Below are 11,877 nucleotides of genomic sequence, written 5' to 3'. Positions count from 1 at the left end.
CCTCACATTAGTATGGTAAATTTGTCACAACTGAAGAACCAATATTGATCCATGATAGTTAACTGAGCTCCATACTTTATTCAGATGTACTCAGTTTTTCTGCTCTGGGATCCTGCATTACATTTGTCATCGTGTCTCTTTAGGCTCCTCTTGAGGCTGTGACAGTTTCTGAGACCCTTGCTTTTTATGACCTTGAAAGCTTTGAGAACTTTGGGTTGGGCATACTGTCGGATGCTCTTCTATTGGAAATTGATGTCTTTTCATTAGCAGACTGGGGCTATATGTTTTGGGGAGGAAGATCACAGAGGCAAGGTCCTATTCTCATCACATCATGAAAAGGGCTGATGTTGACCTTGATCACCTGGTTGAAGTAGGATTTGTCAGGTTTCTTGACTGTAAAGTTACATACTGTTTCTTCTCCCTTTCCGGACTGTCCTCCTTGGAAGGAAGTCACTATGTGCAGCCCACACTTAAGGAATGAGGAGCTATGTTCTGATTCCTTAAGGGCAGAGTATCTACATAGATTATTTAGAATTCTTCTGCATGGGAGATTGGTCTACTCTCCTTCATTTTTTATTCAATCATCCATTTATATCAGTATGGACTCCTGGGTATTTATTTTATACTTTGGGCTATAATTCAATACTAGTTTATTTATTTTGTTGCCAAGTAACTCTTTGTCACTTTAGCTTTCTGTACTACCTTTCAGACCAGAGTTGGGAAAGGGGCATGGTCAGGGGGTAAAAAGCCTAATCATACCAAGTTGTCAACCTTGTTTTCTGTAATAAAGGGAAGAAAGGAAGAACCTCCCAATTTATGGTTATGGGGTGTGGGTTAAAGATCCCAGTTTGACCACCAGCCTGCCCTGCCTCAGCCTTGGCCTTCACCAAACACCCGTGAGTCTGGGGTCTCCAGTGTGCTGCTCTGGGGGAAGGTATTAATCTCCCTTTTCCCAGACAGGCTGATGTGAGCAAGTGCTTTAAGAACTCCATGTGCAGCTGGTCGCAGGTCGCAGTGGGGCCCTGTTCTAGAAGACTTGTGTTCCAAGCCCACAAGCAAGAAGGGACAAATTCACTAGCACCCTTGCCCCTTCACACTACCTGAGCAGACCTGCACTTCTTTCTCTTCAACCCACTGCTGATAACTCCTCAGCTCTGCCTACATAGCTTAGAGTTGGGCCAGATCCCACCTATGCTGTGTGGTCTTCTGCACCTAAGCTACCACGTGCCCCTGGCCTGCAGAGGCCTTCCCCACCCAGCCTCCTGGAGCCCTGGTCTCTACTGCTCACAGTCCTGACAGATGCCCTGGTTCCCTGTGGTGCTTCATCTCCCCACAGGCTCTGAGCTTTATAAGGCAGTAGAGGTGTCCAATCGCCTGGCACTGTTCCTGCCTGTCAAATCGGGTTCCCTGTGGGCTCCTGTGTGGGTTGAGGTAAAGGCCTCCTTTTTTGCCCTCAGGAAATTAAGGCTAAGGACAGGCGATAACATGGTATCTCTGGGGCCTGAGCTTTAGTCAGGGCATCTTCAGGCATATGTGACGAAGGCTGCAGAGACTCGGGCGCACATCCCTGGGCCCCAAAGGCCATGACTATTGTGTGTCTCAGGAGGAAGGAGACACCCACCCTGCTTCTGGCCCCACCTGCCTTGCCAGCTCCCAACCCTGAGAACCTAGCTGTGGGTGCTCAGCCTGGCCGTTGGTGGGGCAATTAAAATATCGAATGGGTTCCAACAGAGTTAATCACAGCTGCTTTTATAAAAGTGCCTTTCTCTGAGGATCTCCAAACCCTCACTGCACATGATCTCATTCCTCCTCTGGGATCCCCCACCCTGGGATGCCACCACCAAGCTGGGGCCAAAGTGGGTGAACGGCAGAGTAAGGGCAGTGCTGGAAGCAGTCAGACTTCCACCCACTTGGGCAGGCGGATAAGTGTTTGCTGTGGCAGAGGACAGAGGCCCTCTGTCAATGCACTACACATAAAAAGCCAGCCTGCTACAAGCAAGTGCTTCCAAACACAATGTCCAGACATACCATGTGCCAGGCCCTGCTGGGTACCAGATACCCAACCAAATAAATTCAGGTCCTGCTCTGGAGCCCACATCTGGCATGGCAGACTGTTCACAGTACACTGAAACAGGAGCTTTACAAAAGGCACATGAAATCGTTCAGGAGCATGGGTTGGGGAGCGGCTGGAACCGTAGGGGTGGGGGACCTGGGTTGCCATAGGAATGTCTCCCAGAGACATTTGAAGTAGACTTTGAGTAATGAGGAAGAGGGAATTCCAAGCAGAGGGGCAGGGTGAGGAGCCACATGGGAATGCTATGTGGTTAGACCAAACCAAGGAATCGGGCTTAGTTGGAAAGGACAGGTGTCAAAGTCAGCCAAAGTTTCATGCTTGAAAATTAGCTGTTTTAGATCATTCCATCTGGGCTGTGAAACAGAGGGGACGTGGCTAGAGGGAAGAGCATGAGGTAGGGCACTGGGCTGTCCAGGTTAGAGGCATTGAGGTGGTGAATGGGAGCTAGAACTTAACTTTGTGAGGGGACCAGGGAGATGAAGTTAGGGATAACTGAGCAGGCGCTGCTGCCTGGCAGGGAGGAGAAGGACAGTGGGCAGAGGAGCCGGCAGTGGGGGTGGGGTGGGGGTGCAGCGCGATGGCAGACCAGCCCTTCCCTGAATGGCCATGGGGCCAGCCCGCTGACACCCTGTGAGCTCCAGGTTAGGAGACCTGAGGCCAGGGATGGCCTTCCTCCCTCCTTTCCCTTCCGCGGCTGGGCAGCCACCCGACTTCGTGCTGTTTCCTGGCCTCATTCCTCCCCCTAGAGGCTCCTCCTGGAAGCAGAGCCACGCTCTCCCGAGGGCGAATGGGTCTGTGGCTTGAAAGTCTCTTTGGTCAGAGTCCCCAGAGTTGTGAAGTCAGCCCCTTGGCCCTCCTCAGGCAGGCATGTGAGCCCTTTCAGGTGCTGGGGGGGGAAAAAAACAAGACTCAGTGAAGGCAGTTTCTAGAGACCATGCAGTCCTGCTTGGGGAGTGGGGAGAACCTCACAACTGTCTTCAACCTCACATGACCACAGCAGCTGGAGCCAAAGTGTACCATCTATGGAGTCAGGCGTCCTGGTGTCCTAGTCTTGGCTCTGCTCCTTACAGACTGTGACCTTGAGCAAGTTGTTTTACTTTACTAAGCCTCAAGTTCCTCATCGGTAAAATGGACATAAGACCACCCATCTCAGAGATGTTCAGCTGTGACATTTAGCCTGATCATGTAATTTATTGTCAGAACCAAGCTTACTGTTTACCTAGCAAGTCAGGAAGTATGGTCACTGGAGTGAGGATGGATATAAAGGTGATTTAAGTATTGTAAAGCCCCGTGCATATATGTGCAGAGTTACTGCTATTATTACAGATCCTGGGAAGAGCTGTTCAAACTCTCTCCCTACCTGCCCTTCCTCCTTGGGCTGGGGTGTGCCCTCCAGCCCACATCGGAGAGTCTGGGGACTCTGGTTCTTCCTCTCTCTCTTGTCCATCTCCCTATTGACTATTTCATGCATCTTGCACCTTGCCAATCCAAGATGCTCAATCCAGAGAAATGAGAGGATGCAGACCCTGGGGTTAGGGGTGGCCTCAGCTGAGGGCTGACTGCTCAATTGGAGGGTATCAGCAGGGGTAGGGGTTGGCCCCAGGCCTGGCTGAGGGTTGGCCCAGCACCTTCTCTGTACCAGGGTCATGACTCTGGGCAACTCATGTTTATCAGAGCAGGGAAGGACCTATTTATAGCCCCAGCTGCTCCTCTCTGGGTCATCAGTGAGGGGGCAGGGTGGCTCCCAGAGCAACTGTGGTAGCTAGGCTGAGGACACCTGGCTCTGCCCAGCTGCCACTGCCCAGACCCCTGGCCCCTACCCATGGCAGAGAAGACCTTCCCTTTCACCTCCTCCACACCGTGCGCTCTCCGCCTGCAGCGGGAGTGGGTGGAGTGGGAGGACCGGCAGCGGGCAGCGGCCCAGCAGTGCCGAACCTACAGGTGCCCCCCAGGTTCCCGGGCCCAACTCACTGGGCCTCGCCGTTCCTGCTGAGACTCTGCTGTCCACAGTGCCCTGTTCTTTGGCGACCTGCAGCAGGTCCAAGCCCTGTTCCAGGGTGAAGAGGCTGGCAACATGACTGTGGAGACTGTGAGCCACTAGCTGGCCTGGTCAGCTGGACAGGGTAGGGAGTACCAAGCTGGGGCAGAAGTAGAGGGAGAGAAAAGAGGGAGCAGGGTTGGGAGGGGGGAGAGTCTCGGCCCCATCCCCTCTCTCCAGACATGAGGCTGGACCATCCCTTCCCGCCGCCCATTCTAGCTCCCTCTTAAACAAGAGATGAGGCATACGTCGTGGTTTGTGGGTCTTTTTGGAATTAAAATTATATTAACATATTAATTACATAGAAACACAGTTATGTTCTAATGCAATTTTTTCTCTGAACATATATCCACACATACAATTATTTTTTCTTTCATGGAATGAAATTGTACTCCGTATGTTATTCTATGATCTTGATTTTTTTTAATGTAACACATATGTGAATAACCATAAGTCCACAAAATATTTTAAATAAGTGCATGAACTATTGTATGGGGGTGCTATGGCTTATATAACTAGCCCCCATATAGAATGGGTAGATTGGGCTGCATTTTTTTTTTTTTTAGTTGTTGTAAATAGCAGTGTGACAAACATCTCTGGGTACTTGCCAGATGATTTCCTTAGGATCTAATCTGATCAGAGGGTTTGTCCCTGTAGACCAAATACCTAAAATGAGATTACCCAGCTCTTAAAGTTTGACAGGAGATTGCCTTGAACCCCACCAGTAGATTTTGGGGTTCAAAATCCTTGGAGAGCTTATGCTTTCATAGTCACACAGGCCCCAAGTTCCTGCTTGGCTTGGATTGTTAGAGCTGTGGCCCTTCCCAGCACATCCTATTCTCATCTACAGCACGTGCATCATCCTCCAGGTGGAACTTGGCCTCAATTTCAATCCTCATTAGAAGCAAAACCTGCTTTACCCACGATTTAAGCAACCCAGGGATATATTTCATTGCAATGCAAACAACTTACAGTTGGATATTAGACATCTATGTCTTTTAAACATCCTTGGCCATTTCTACAATTCAGATCCAATCTCAGTCCCATGATCAAGCCCTCTCCCTACTCCTCCTTCCCTCACCCCCACCTCTTATTCTCCTCCACTACCTCGCCCTACCTCCACCCCACACTCCCTGCCCCCAGAGTGTCCTAGAACTCCCAGCTCGGCTCCTTTCTCTCTGCTCTTTGGCCCCTCCCAAGCTCAGCTCCAGGTCCTCCTGTGCATAAGTCCCCCCATCACCAAAGTCAGAGCACCCAAGGGAGCAAAGGAGTAAGCGACTCCATCAGTGGCTCAGAGACCCACGGTTTCCTTAGCAAGATTCACCCTCCTTAGTTGCCCTTATGGTTTTAAAGAGCAATTAATTTTTTTTTCTGTGACACACATATGTTTTGTTACAGATTAACAAACTGTTCTAAAAGGCTGTTTAATTTACACTCATGGTTAGTGGGTCTTCTTAGGGTTTGAGTGAGTCCCATTCCACATGTATAGCCTGGCACAGCACTGGTGCTCAGGGAAGGCCAGCGTCAACTACACAAGTGCCCTGCTGGCCGGTCTCACATACTGCCACCACACTGCCTGGTTTCACCAGGGTTCTGGGTGCTGACCCCCAAGACCAAGCAGACAGCACCCCTCACCATCGTTGCTGCCCGAGGCTATGCCGACTGTACCCGCCACCTGATCCAACAGGGGACCAGGCAGCCTTGCATGAGGCCTACGCCCAGGCCCAATCTGACTGTGTGCAGCTGCTGCTGACCTTCGGTGCCAAGGCCAATGTGTTGTCTGAGGAGGACACAACCTCCTTGCACCTCTGCACAGCCCCTGAGTCCTTGCAGTAGGTGCCCAGGGACTGAGATGGTTTGGGGAGTGGTATGTGTGTCTCCAGCTCACATGGTCAACAGAAGGGAAAACACCTCACATATACACGTCCTAACAATAAGCTGAGAGACAAGTCTCATTTTATGGGTGAGAGAACTGAGGCTCAGGAAGGTTTAGTGACTTGTCCAAGGTCACATCAGGAGGCAGAAGCCCCATTGCTTTTTGGATAAACCCTGTTTCAACTGCAGTCTCCTATTTCCTGTGAATCGTCTGTAACCAAAGCCTAACTGTTTTGAGGTAGCCATCAAGAAAGATTTTGCCCGGTGTTTCCTAGCCTTAATATGAAAACCCCACATTTTTCAGATCAAAGTTTCTTGGACCCTCCTACATGTGGTATTTGCACTTTTACAAAGCAGGTCCACAGAAGGGGCCAGCAGGGATCAGGAGTCAAGGGCTCCCGAAAGACACTCCATAGCCCACATGCTGGCAACCTCTCCCCAGCTGGATCTAGATCAGTGGTGGACCCAAAAGTGATCTACATTTTCTAGCCCTTTCTTGAGTTCTTATGTTCACTTTGCAACAAGCTTTATCCTTTTAAGTGACGTGAGAATAGTTCTACTTACTGGAGCCCTATTGAGTGAGTTTTTCAGTGTGATTTAAATTTAGTATTTAGAGATACAAATTAACCCATGATTAGAATTTACCAAGGAAATAAATTCAGTAGTTTAGGGATGACTGGCTCCTACTCAACTCTTGGCCTCTGAGCAAAGCATCTACTGGACATGTGCTCTGAAGGGTGAGCTGGAATTCTGGCCACTTTGGGGAAGAACACTTAGTCATCAGGGGTTCATCAGGGCTGATAAATCTGCTCCTAAGTTTCCAATGGCTACCACTGTACCTTTTAAATTATAAATTACTATTAGTTTAGTGTGATCATTCATTTAGTGTGCTGTGTATTGGTTTATCCCACGGTGGTTAATGATTCCTATTTATTTCAACAGTGTTCTGAACAGAAATTTTTCCAGGAACTAGAAGACTGTGAAATGTGCTCCTTAAAACCTGGTGTTTGTTGTTTGGTTCCGTTTTCCCTCAGGGAGAGTGGTGTAGGCAGGTCCCCCAGTGGCCTCCTTGCTTGAGTGGGTGTGGCTGGTCTGGAAGAGTGATCCTCATGTTTGGAGGCAGGAAGAAGGTATTAGGACTTTCATTTCTTTTTCTTTTTTGGCTCATAGTGCACACAGTGGTGGGTTTTCAAAACTTTCAGTGCTATCAGAATGTTAGGAGACCGGAGCTCTGGGTCCCAGTCCCACTGGGGAGTAATAAGGTAGAATCTGGGAGGGAGTGTTTGAGTATTACTGAGTACTAATTCTGGCACAGTCACTAACTTGCTGTGAGCCTTTGACTACACTGTGACCTTCCTGAAAACTGAAAATACTCCTGGTGCCTTTGATGGGCCTTCCACCTCTGCTGTCTGTCCTGGCGCATCTGTGAGTCTGATAGTAGACACCAGGCTCTTCTCAAGGGGGGTGGGGGGTGTAGGAATAAAGAGGGTAAGGGATGACGGCAGGCTGACAGGTTCTCAGACCAGGCCTTGGTCCCTCAGGATTTGTCTCTGGGCCTTGGGCCTTGCCCCTAGATGCTCCAAGCTGCTGTTGGAGGCAGGAGCGACTGTGAATGGACTGGGCAGAGCGGGACAGCAAGGTGATGCTCCTGCAAGTGGCGGCAACGCGAGGCCTGGAGGACCACGTGGATCTCTACCTGGAGCATCGGGCGACATGGGCCTGCGGACCAGCCAGGGCCGGATGGCCCTGAACGCAGCGTGTGCAAGGGCGGAGGGTCCAGGTGGCGGCCGGCAGCACCAGGCAGTGGCGCGCCGGCTCCCGGAGGCGGGGGCTGATGCCCAGGCGGCTGGGCGCAAGTGCCACACGCTGCTGTACAACGCCTGTGCCAACGGCTGTGGGGGCCTAGCGGAGCTGCTGCGCTCCACAGGGCCTGCGCTGGACCAGCAGGGTGAGCCACACTCCCATGGACTGCGCTGCATCCTGCAAGCAGTCCAGGACACCCCCAACGGGGAGCCTGGGGTCCTCTTCACAGTGCTGTTGGACTATGGGGCCCAGCCTGTCTGCCCTGAGGTGTGGGGAGAGGGCCTGGGAAAGGAGGCTCCAGCTGGGTGGGAGACCCTGAGGCTGGAATTGCCCTGCTGTGGGGGAAGGGCCAAGAGAATGAGAGCGCCCCAGAGGTCTGTCCCTATCTTGGGAAGGACCAGTGAGGGCTATAGGGGAGGATGTCCAGAGCAGAAAAGAGCTCTCAAAATAACTGGCTGGGGCCAAGAGGTTGGAACACACTTGTAAGTGGGGTAAACTGAGGTATAGGAAAGGATGAAGAGAGACTCAGACCTTAGCCTCCCAAATTTGGGTGTGTGTGGGGCTTTGGCTTAGGCTGGACTTTGGTCTGTCCTTCGTTGGGAGAGGCATGGTGCCCTTGCAACCCTCTTTTGATTCTTAGATGCTGAAACACTGTGCCAACTTCCCGTGGGCCCTGGAAATTCTGCTTAATGCCTACCCTTGTGTCCCATCCTGTGATACCTGGGTCGAGGCAGTGCTCCCAGAGCTGTGGCAGGTATGTCCATCCCAGGGGCACTGCTCCTTCCTGGGCCCTGGGAGAGGATAGGAAGGATGAGTCCCAGGCCTATCCCTCCAGGAGGGGCTTCCTGGAGGGAGGAACACGAGGGCCCCTGGGCCAGAGGACGGGCAGAATGAAACCCCTGGGTTCCAGGGGCTCCCTGCCCTCCAGCAGCTCAGAACAACCTTTAATTCCACACTCCTCTCCAGCCTCTCTCTCATCTGCATCAACACATTTCTCAGGTATTTCTGACTCAGTGGGCACTGTGCCAGCATCTTGGAGTGGGGTGGGGTACAGACATGGCTGAGACCCTGCCTGACCATGTGGTCCCAGCTTCCATGGCCCCTGCAGGGTTTCTCTAGCTCTGAATCTGAGTCCTCTAGCAATGTACCAAATATCCAGGTGGGTGCATGTTGAAAAATCCCAGAGCCTCCACCACTAAGTTGCCACCAGATGGAAGGACAGAGTCAAGGGTGTTGGGCCATCTGACACTGTTCCATTCCTGGACTAGGAGCATGAAGCCTTTTACATCTTGGCCCTGTGCAGGGTGAACTAGCCCAGGAAGCTACAGCATCTGGCCCGGCTGGCTGTGCGTGCTCAGCTGGGTAGCCGCTGCCAATAGGCTGCTGCCCACCTACCACTGCCCCTGCTCCTTAGGGACTATCTGCTGCAGTATGCAGAGGGGTGCATCCAGTGACCTTCATGTCAGGCTGCTCCAGAGCTTGTCCTGTGCCCTCCATCTGTCATCCCTCCCACCCAACCCTGGCCCTCTTGTTCACATTCCGCATGCCCTCCTGAGCCAGCTCATCCCTCCACTGGCTTCTTGAGCCACCTGCTGGTCTCCAGCCCAACTGCAACTTCAGCTTCTCTCTCCCCTGGGAAGTTCTGCAGACTTAGCCTTTGCCCACCTTCTCCTTTGCTTATGTGGATGGCCCCTCCATCTGCCCAGTCCCCAAGCCAGGAGGAAGTGATCCTTGTTGCCCCCCTTCCTTGCCACCCATGTACCTGTTTGGTCAGTTAAAGAGTGACAGACTCAGCATTGCCGCTTCCCAACCTGCCTTTGTCACTTGAAGGGAGGACCTCACTGACTGGCCTAGAAATCCATGTCTTGCAAGGATGTAGAACAATCTTTGGGAATCATAGCTCTGATCATGCCCTTCAGTGGCTCCTCACAATCTTCAGATCAAAATAAAAATTCAACAAGGCAGACAAAGATTCTAGCCCCTGCCTCTGCCAAGCTCTCTTGGCCTCCTGACGTGCCTTCTCCCTTCTGAGGTTTGTGTAATCCAGCCTTAGCAAACTAGAACCAGTTTCTGGAAATGACCTGCTGTCCTTTGATTCTAGGTGTCTGCATGTGCTGTTCCTTCTGCTTGGTATACATACCCTTCCCCATTGTCTGTCCTGGTTGAGGCTGATTTAATCCTCAAGACTCAACCCAACAGCACTCTCTCTGCAGAACCTTCCTTGTACTTATTTAATTAAGGGCCTGTGTCTGCCTCAACTAGGCTGAGACTGGGACTGTATTTCTTGAACAGGCATTTCATAAATAGTTGTTGAGGGAGGAATAAGTTCATGATGCCTGGGACCCATTTACAGTGGTGTCCCCTACCTCCACCTCTAGTGACTCATGGTGTCTTAAACAATGGTCAGTAGTACACTTGTAGTCTCTGAGGGCCTGTGACAGCCATCAGCTGTCCACCCCCCTTACCTTCTCCTCTGCTCCCAGAGTCAAAAGTACCACCATTTACCTTTAAGAGGAAGCTTTTCAAGCCAAGCACGTTTTTATTAACACAAATATATGATCTGTGCATAGAACCAAAGCATGGATGTTGTTAGGTTGAAATGCGGCTGAGAGTTCTATCACTCCATGTTTATTTTCCCCTTTGTACTTCTCAGTGGTTCCCAAGTTCTCTATACTGAGCAACTTGACAGGGAAAAGGATCTAAGAACACTAGGCCCTGCCAGATCCTAAGCCTGTAGTACCCACTGCAGGAGGGACTGAGGAGGGGCTCCCAGCAGCCTGCTCTCCGTCCTTTTGCTGAGGGGCCTGGGCTCTCCCCTTGTACAGTCATGGGAGATGGGTCAGAAGTCCCGGGGCCTGCCTTTTGCAGCTCTTGCTCAGCTTCCCCTCCTCTGTGGAAAGTGTTATCTGTGAAGATTCTCTTTCACCAACATGAAGACCATCTTCTACCTAGTTATGAAGAGCAGCAACCTCTCCTTTCTGGACAAACTTTTTGCCTTAATTTCCTAGAGTTAAAAGGCCCAAGAGAAGAGAGGGAAATCTTCTTTCAATCCTCCCACAGTGTTTCAAATCTCTCTTGGTGGGAAAGGAAATTGACTTTTGGTGGGCAGTTTAACAGTACCTTAAATATTGCTCCCCAGTTACACAAAAGGCTGGTACACATGGGAATATTCATCCCAGCATTGCTTGCAACAACTCAACATGTGGGAAGTGATAAACAAATCCATACTAGGGAATACAAGTTAGTCTTTACAAAAGGGTTGTCCCTGCAGTGTCAAAGAACTGGGGAGGGGTTCCAAGTGACCAGCACATGCACTGCTGTGGAAAGATTTCCAAGATTGTCGTTAAGGGGAATACAATATGTATAACAAACAAAACCAAACTCCATGACTGTAAATGAATAGAAAAAGGCCCAGAAGGCAGGTACCCAAAATTCCTCTCTAGGGAGGAGAGAGAGACTGGGCCAGTGGACTCTTATGGTCCATATTTGAATTTTTAAAAATCCTACTATGCTTTTTTAAAGTTTTTTTTTGTATTTAATTTTTTTACAAAGGGGTACCCATGGGTTCTTATGAAATTAAAAATAAAGTTTTTTAAGAGAAGAAAAGGCAAAAGGCCCAAAGTTAATTTGGCTATCAACAAAGTGGTTGATGAAATATGAAAAATGTGCAAACTCACTAGTAATCCAATGTTGCAGATTAGAAGAACAAACAACCTTTTGCCTATCAGATTAGTAAATGTGAAACGAATAAGATCTAGTGGCTAGGGAAGATACACTTTTTATTTTTTAATAAAACAGAGTTATAAATGTATTTAATTAAGGCAGCATCCCAGGATTTACATTCACTATTCTATAGCCATCTTCATTGCTCATAAAGGTATAAGAATACTTAAGTTAAAAAATTTAGGAAAAACAAACATCTCATAAACTATATCATAAAAAATGACCAAGGAATTAAGATCCATTAAAATACTGTTAATATTTAATTACTATTATTTTTAAAAGAGACTGGATTTTCAGCAGTGCTGTTGTCCCAACTGCAGGCTGCTTTTCTTTCCTTTCCTTTCCTTTCCACCTTGAAAGCTCT

General features: G+C 49.8%; 1 protein-coding gene across 1 annotated transcript; it reads left to right on the top strand.

Moving 5' to 3' along the window:
- The first annotated feature begins 3,852 nt into the window (after positions 1–3,852).
- ASB16 (ankyrin repeat and SOCS box containing 16) lies at positions 3,853–9,885 on the top strand. Its single transcript, XM_036883200.2, is given in 8 exon segments — positions 3,853–4,197; positions 5,702–5,800; positions 5,803–5,944; positions 7,562–7,604; positions 7,606–7,690; positions 7,693–8,057; positions 8,431–8,544; positions 9,059–9,885. Coding segments are annotated over 8 exon segments (1,335 nt in total). The 5' UTR covers positions 3,853–3,896; the 3' UTR covers positions 9,245–9,885.
- The last annotated feature ends 1,992 nt before the right edge of the window (positions 9,886–11,877 follow it).

The sequence above is a fragment of the Manis pentadactyla genome, chromosome 4 (genome assembly GCF_030020395.1).
Source record: "Manis pentadactyla isolate mManPen7 chromosome 4, mManPen7.hap1, whole genome shotgun sequence".
Lineage (NCBI taxonomy): Eukaryota > Metazoa > Chordata > Mammalia > Pholidota > Manidae > Manis > Manis pentadactyla.
This window is presented reverse-complemented; position numbering and strand designations above follow the sequence as displayed.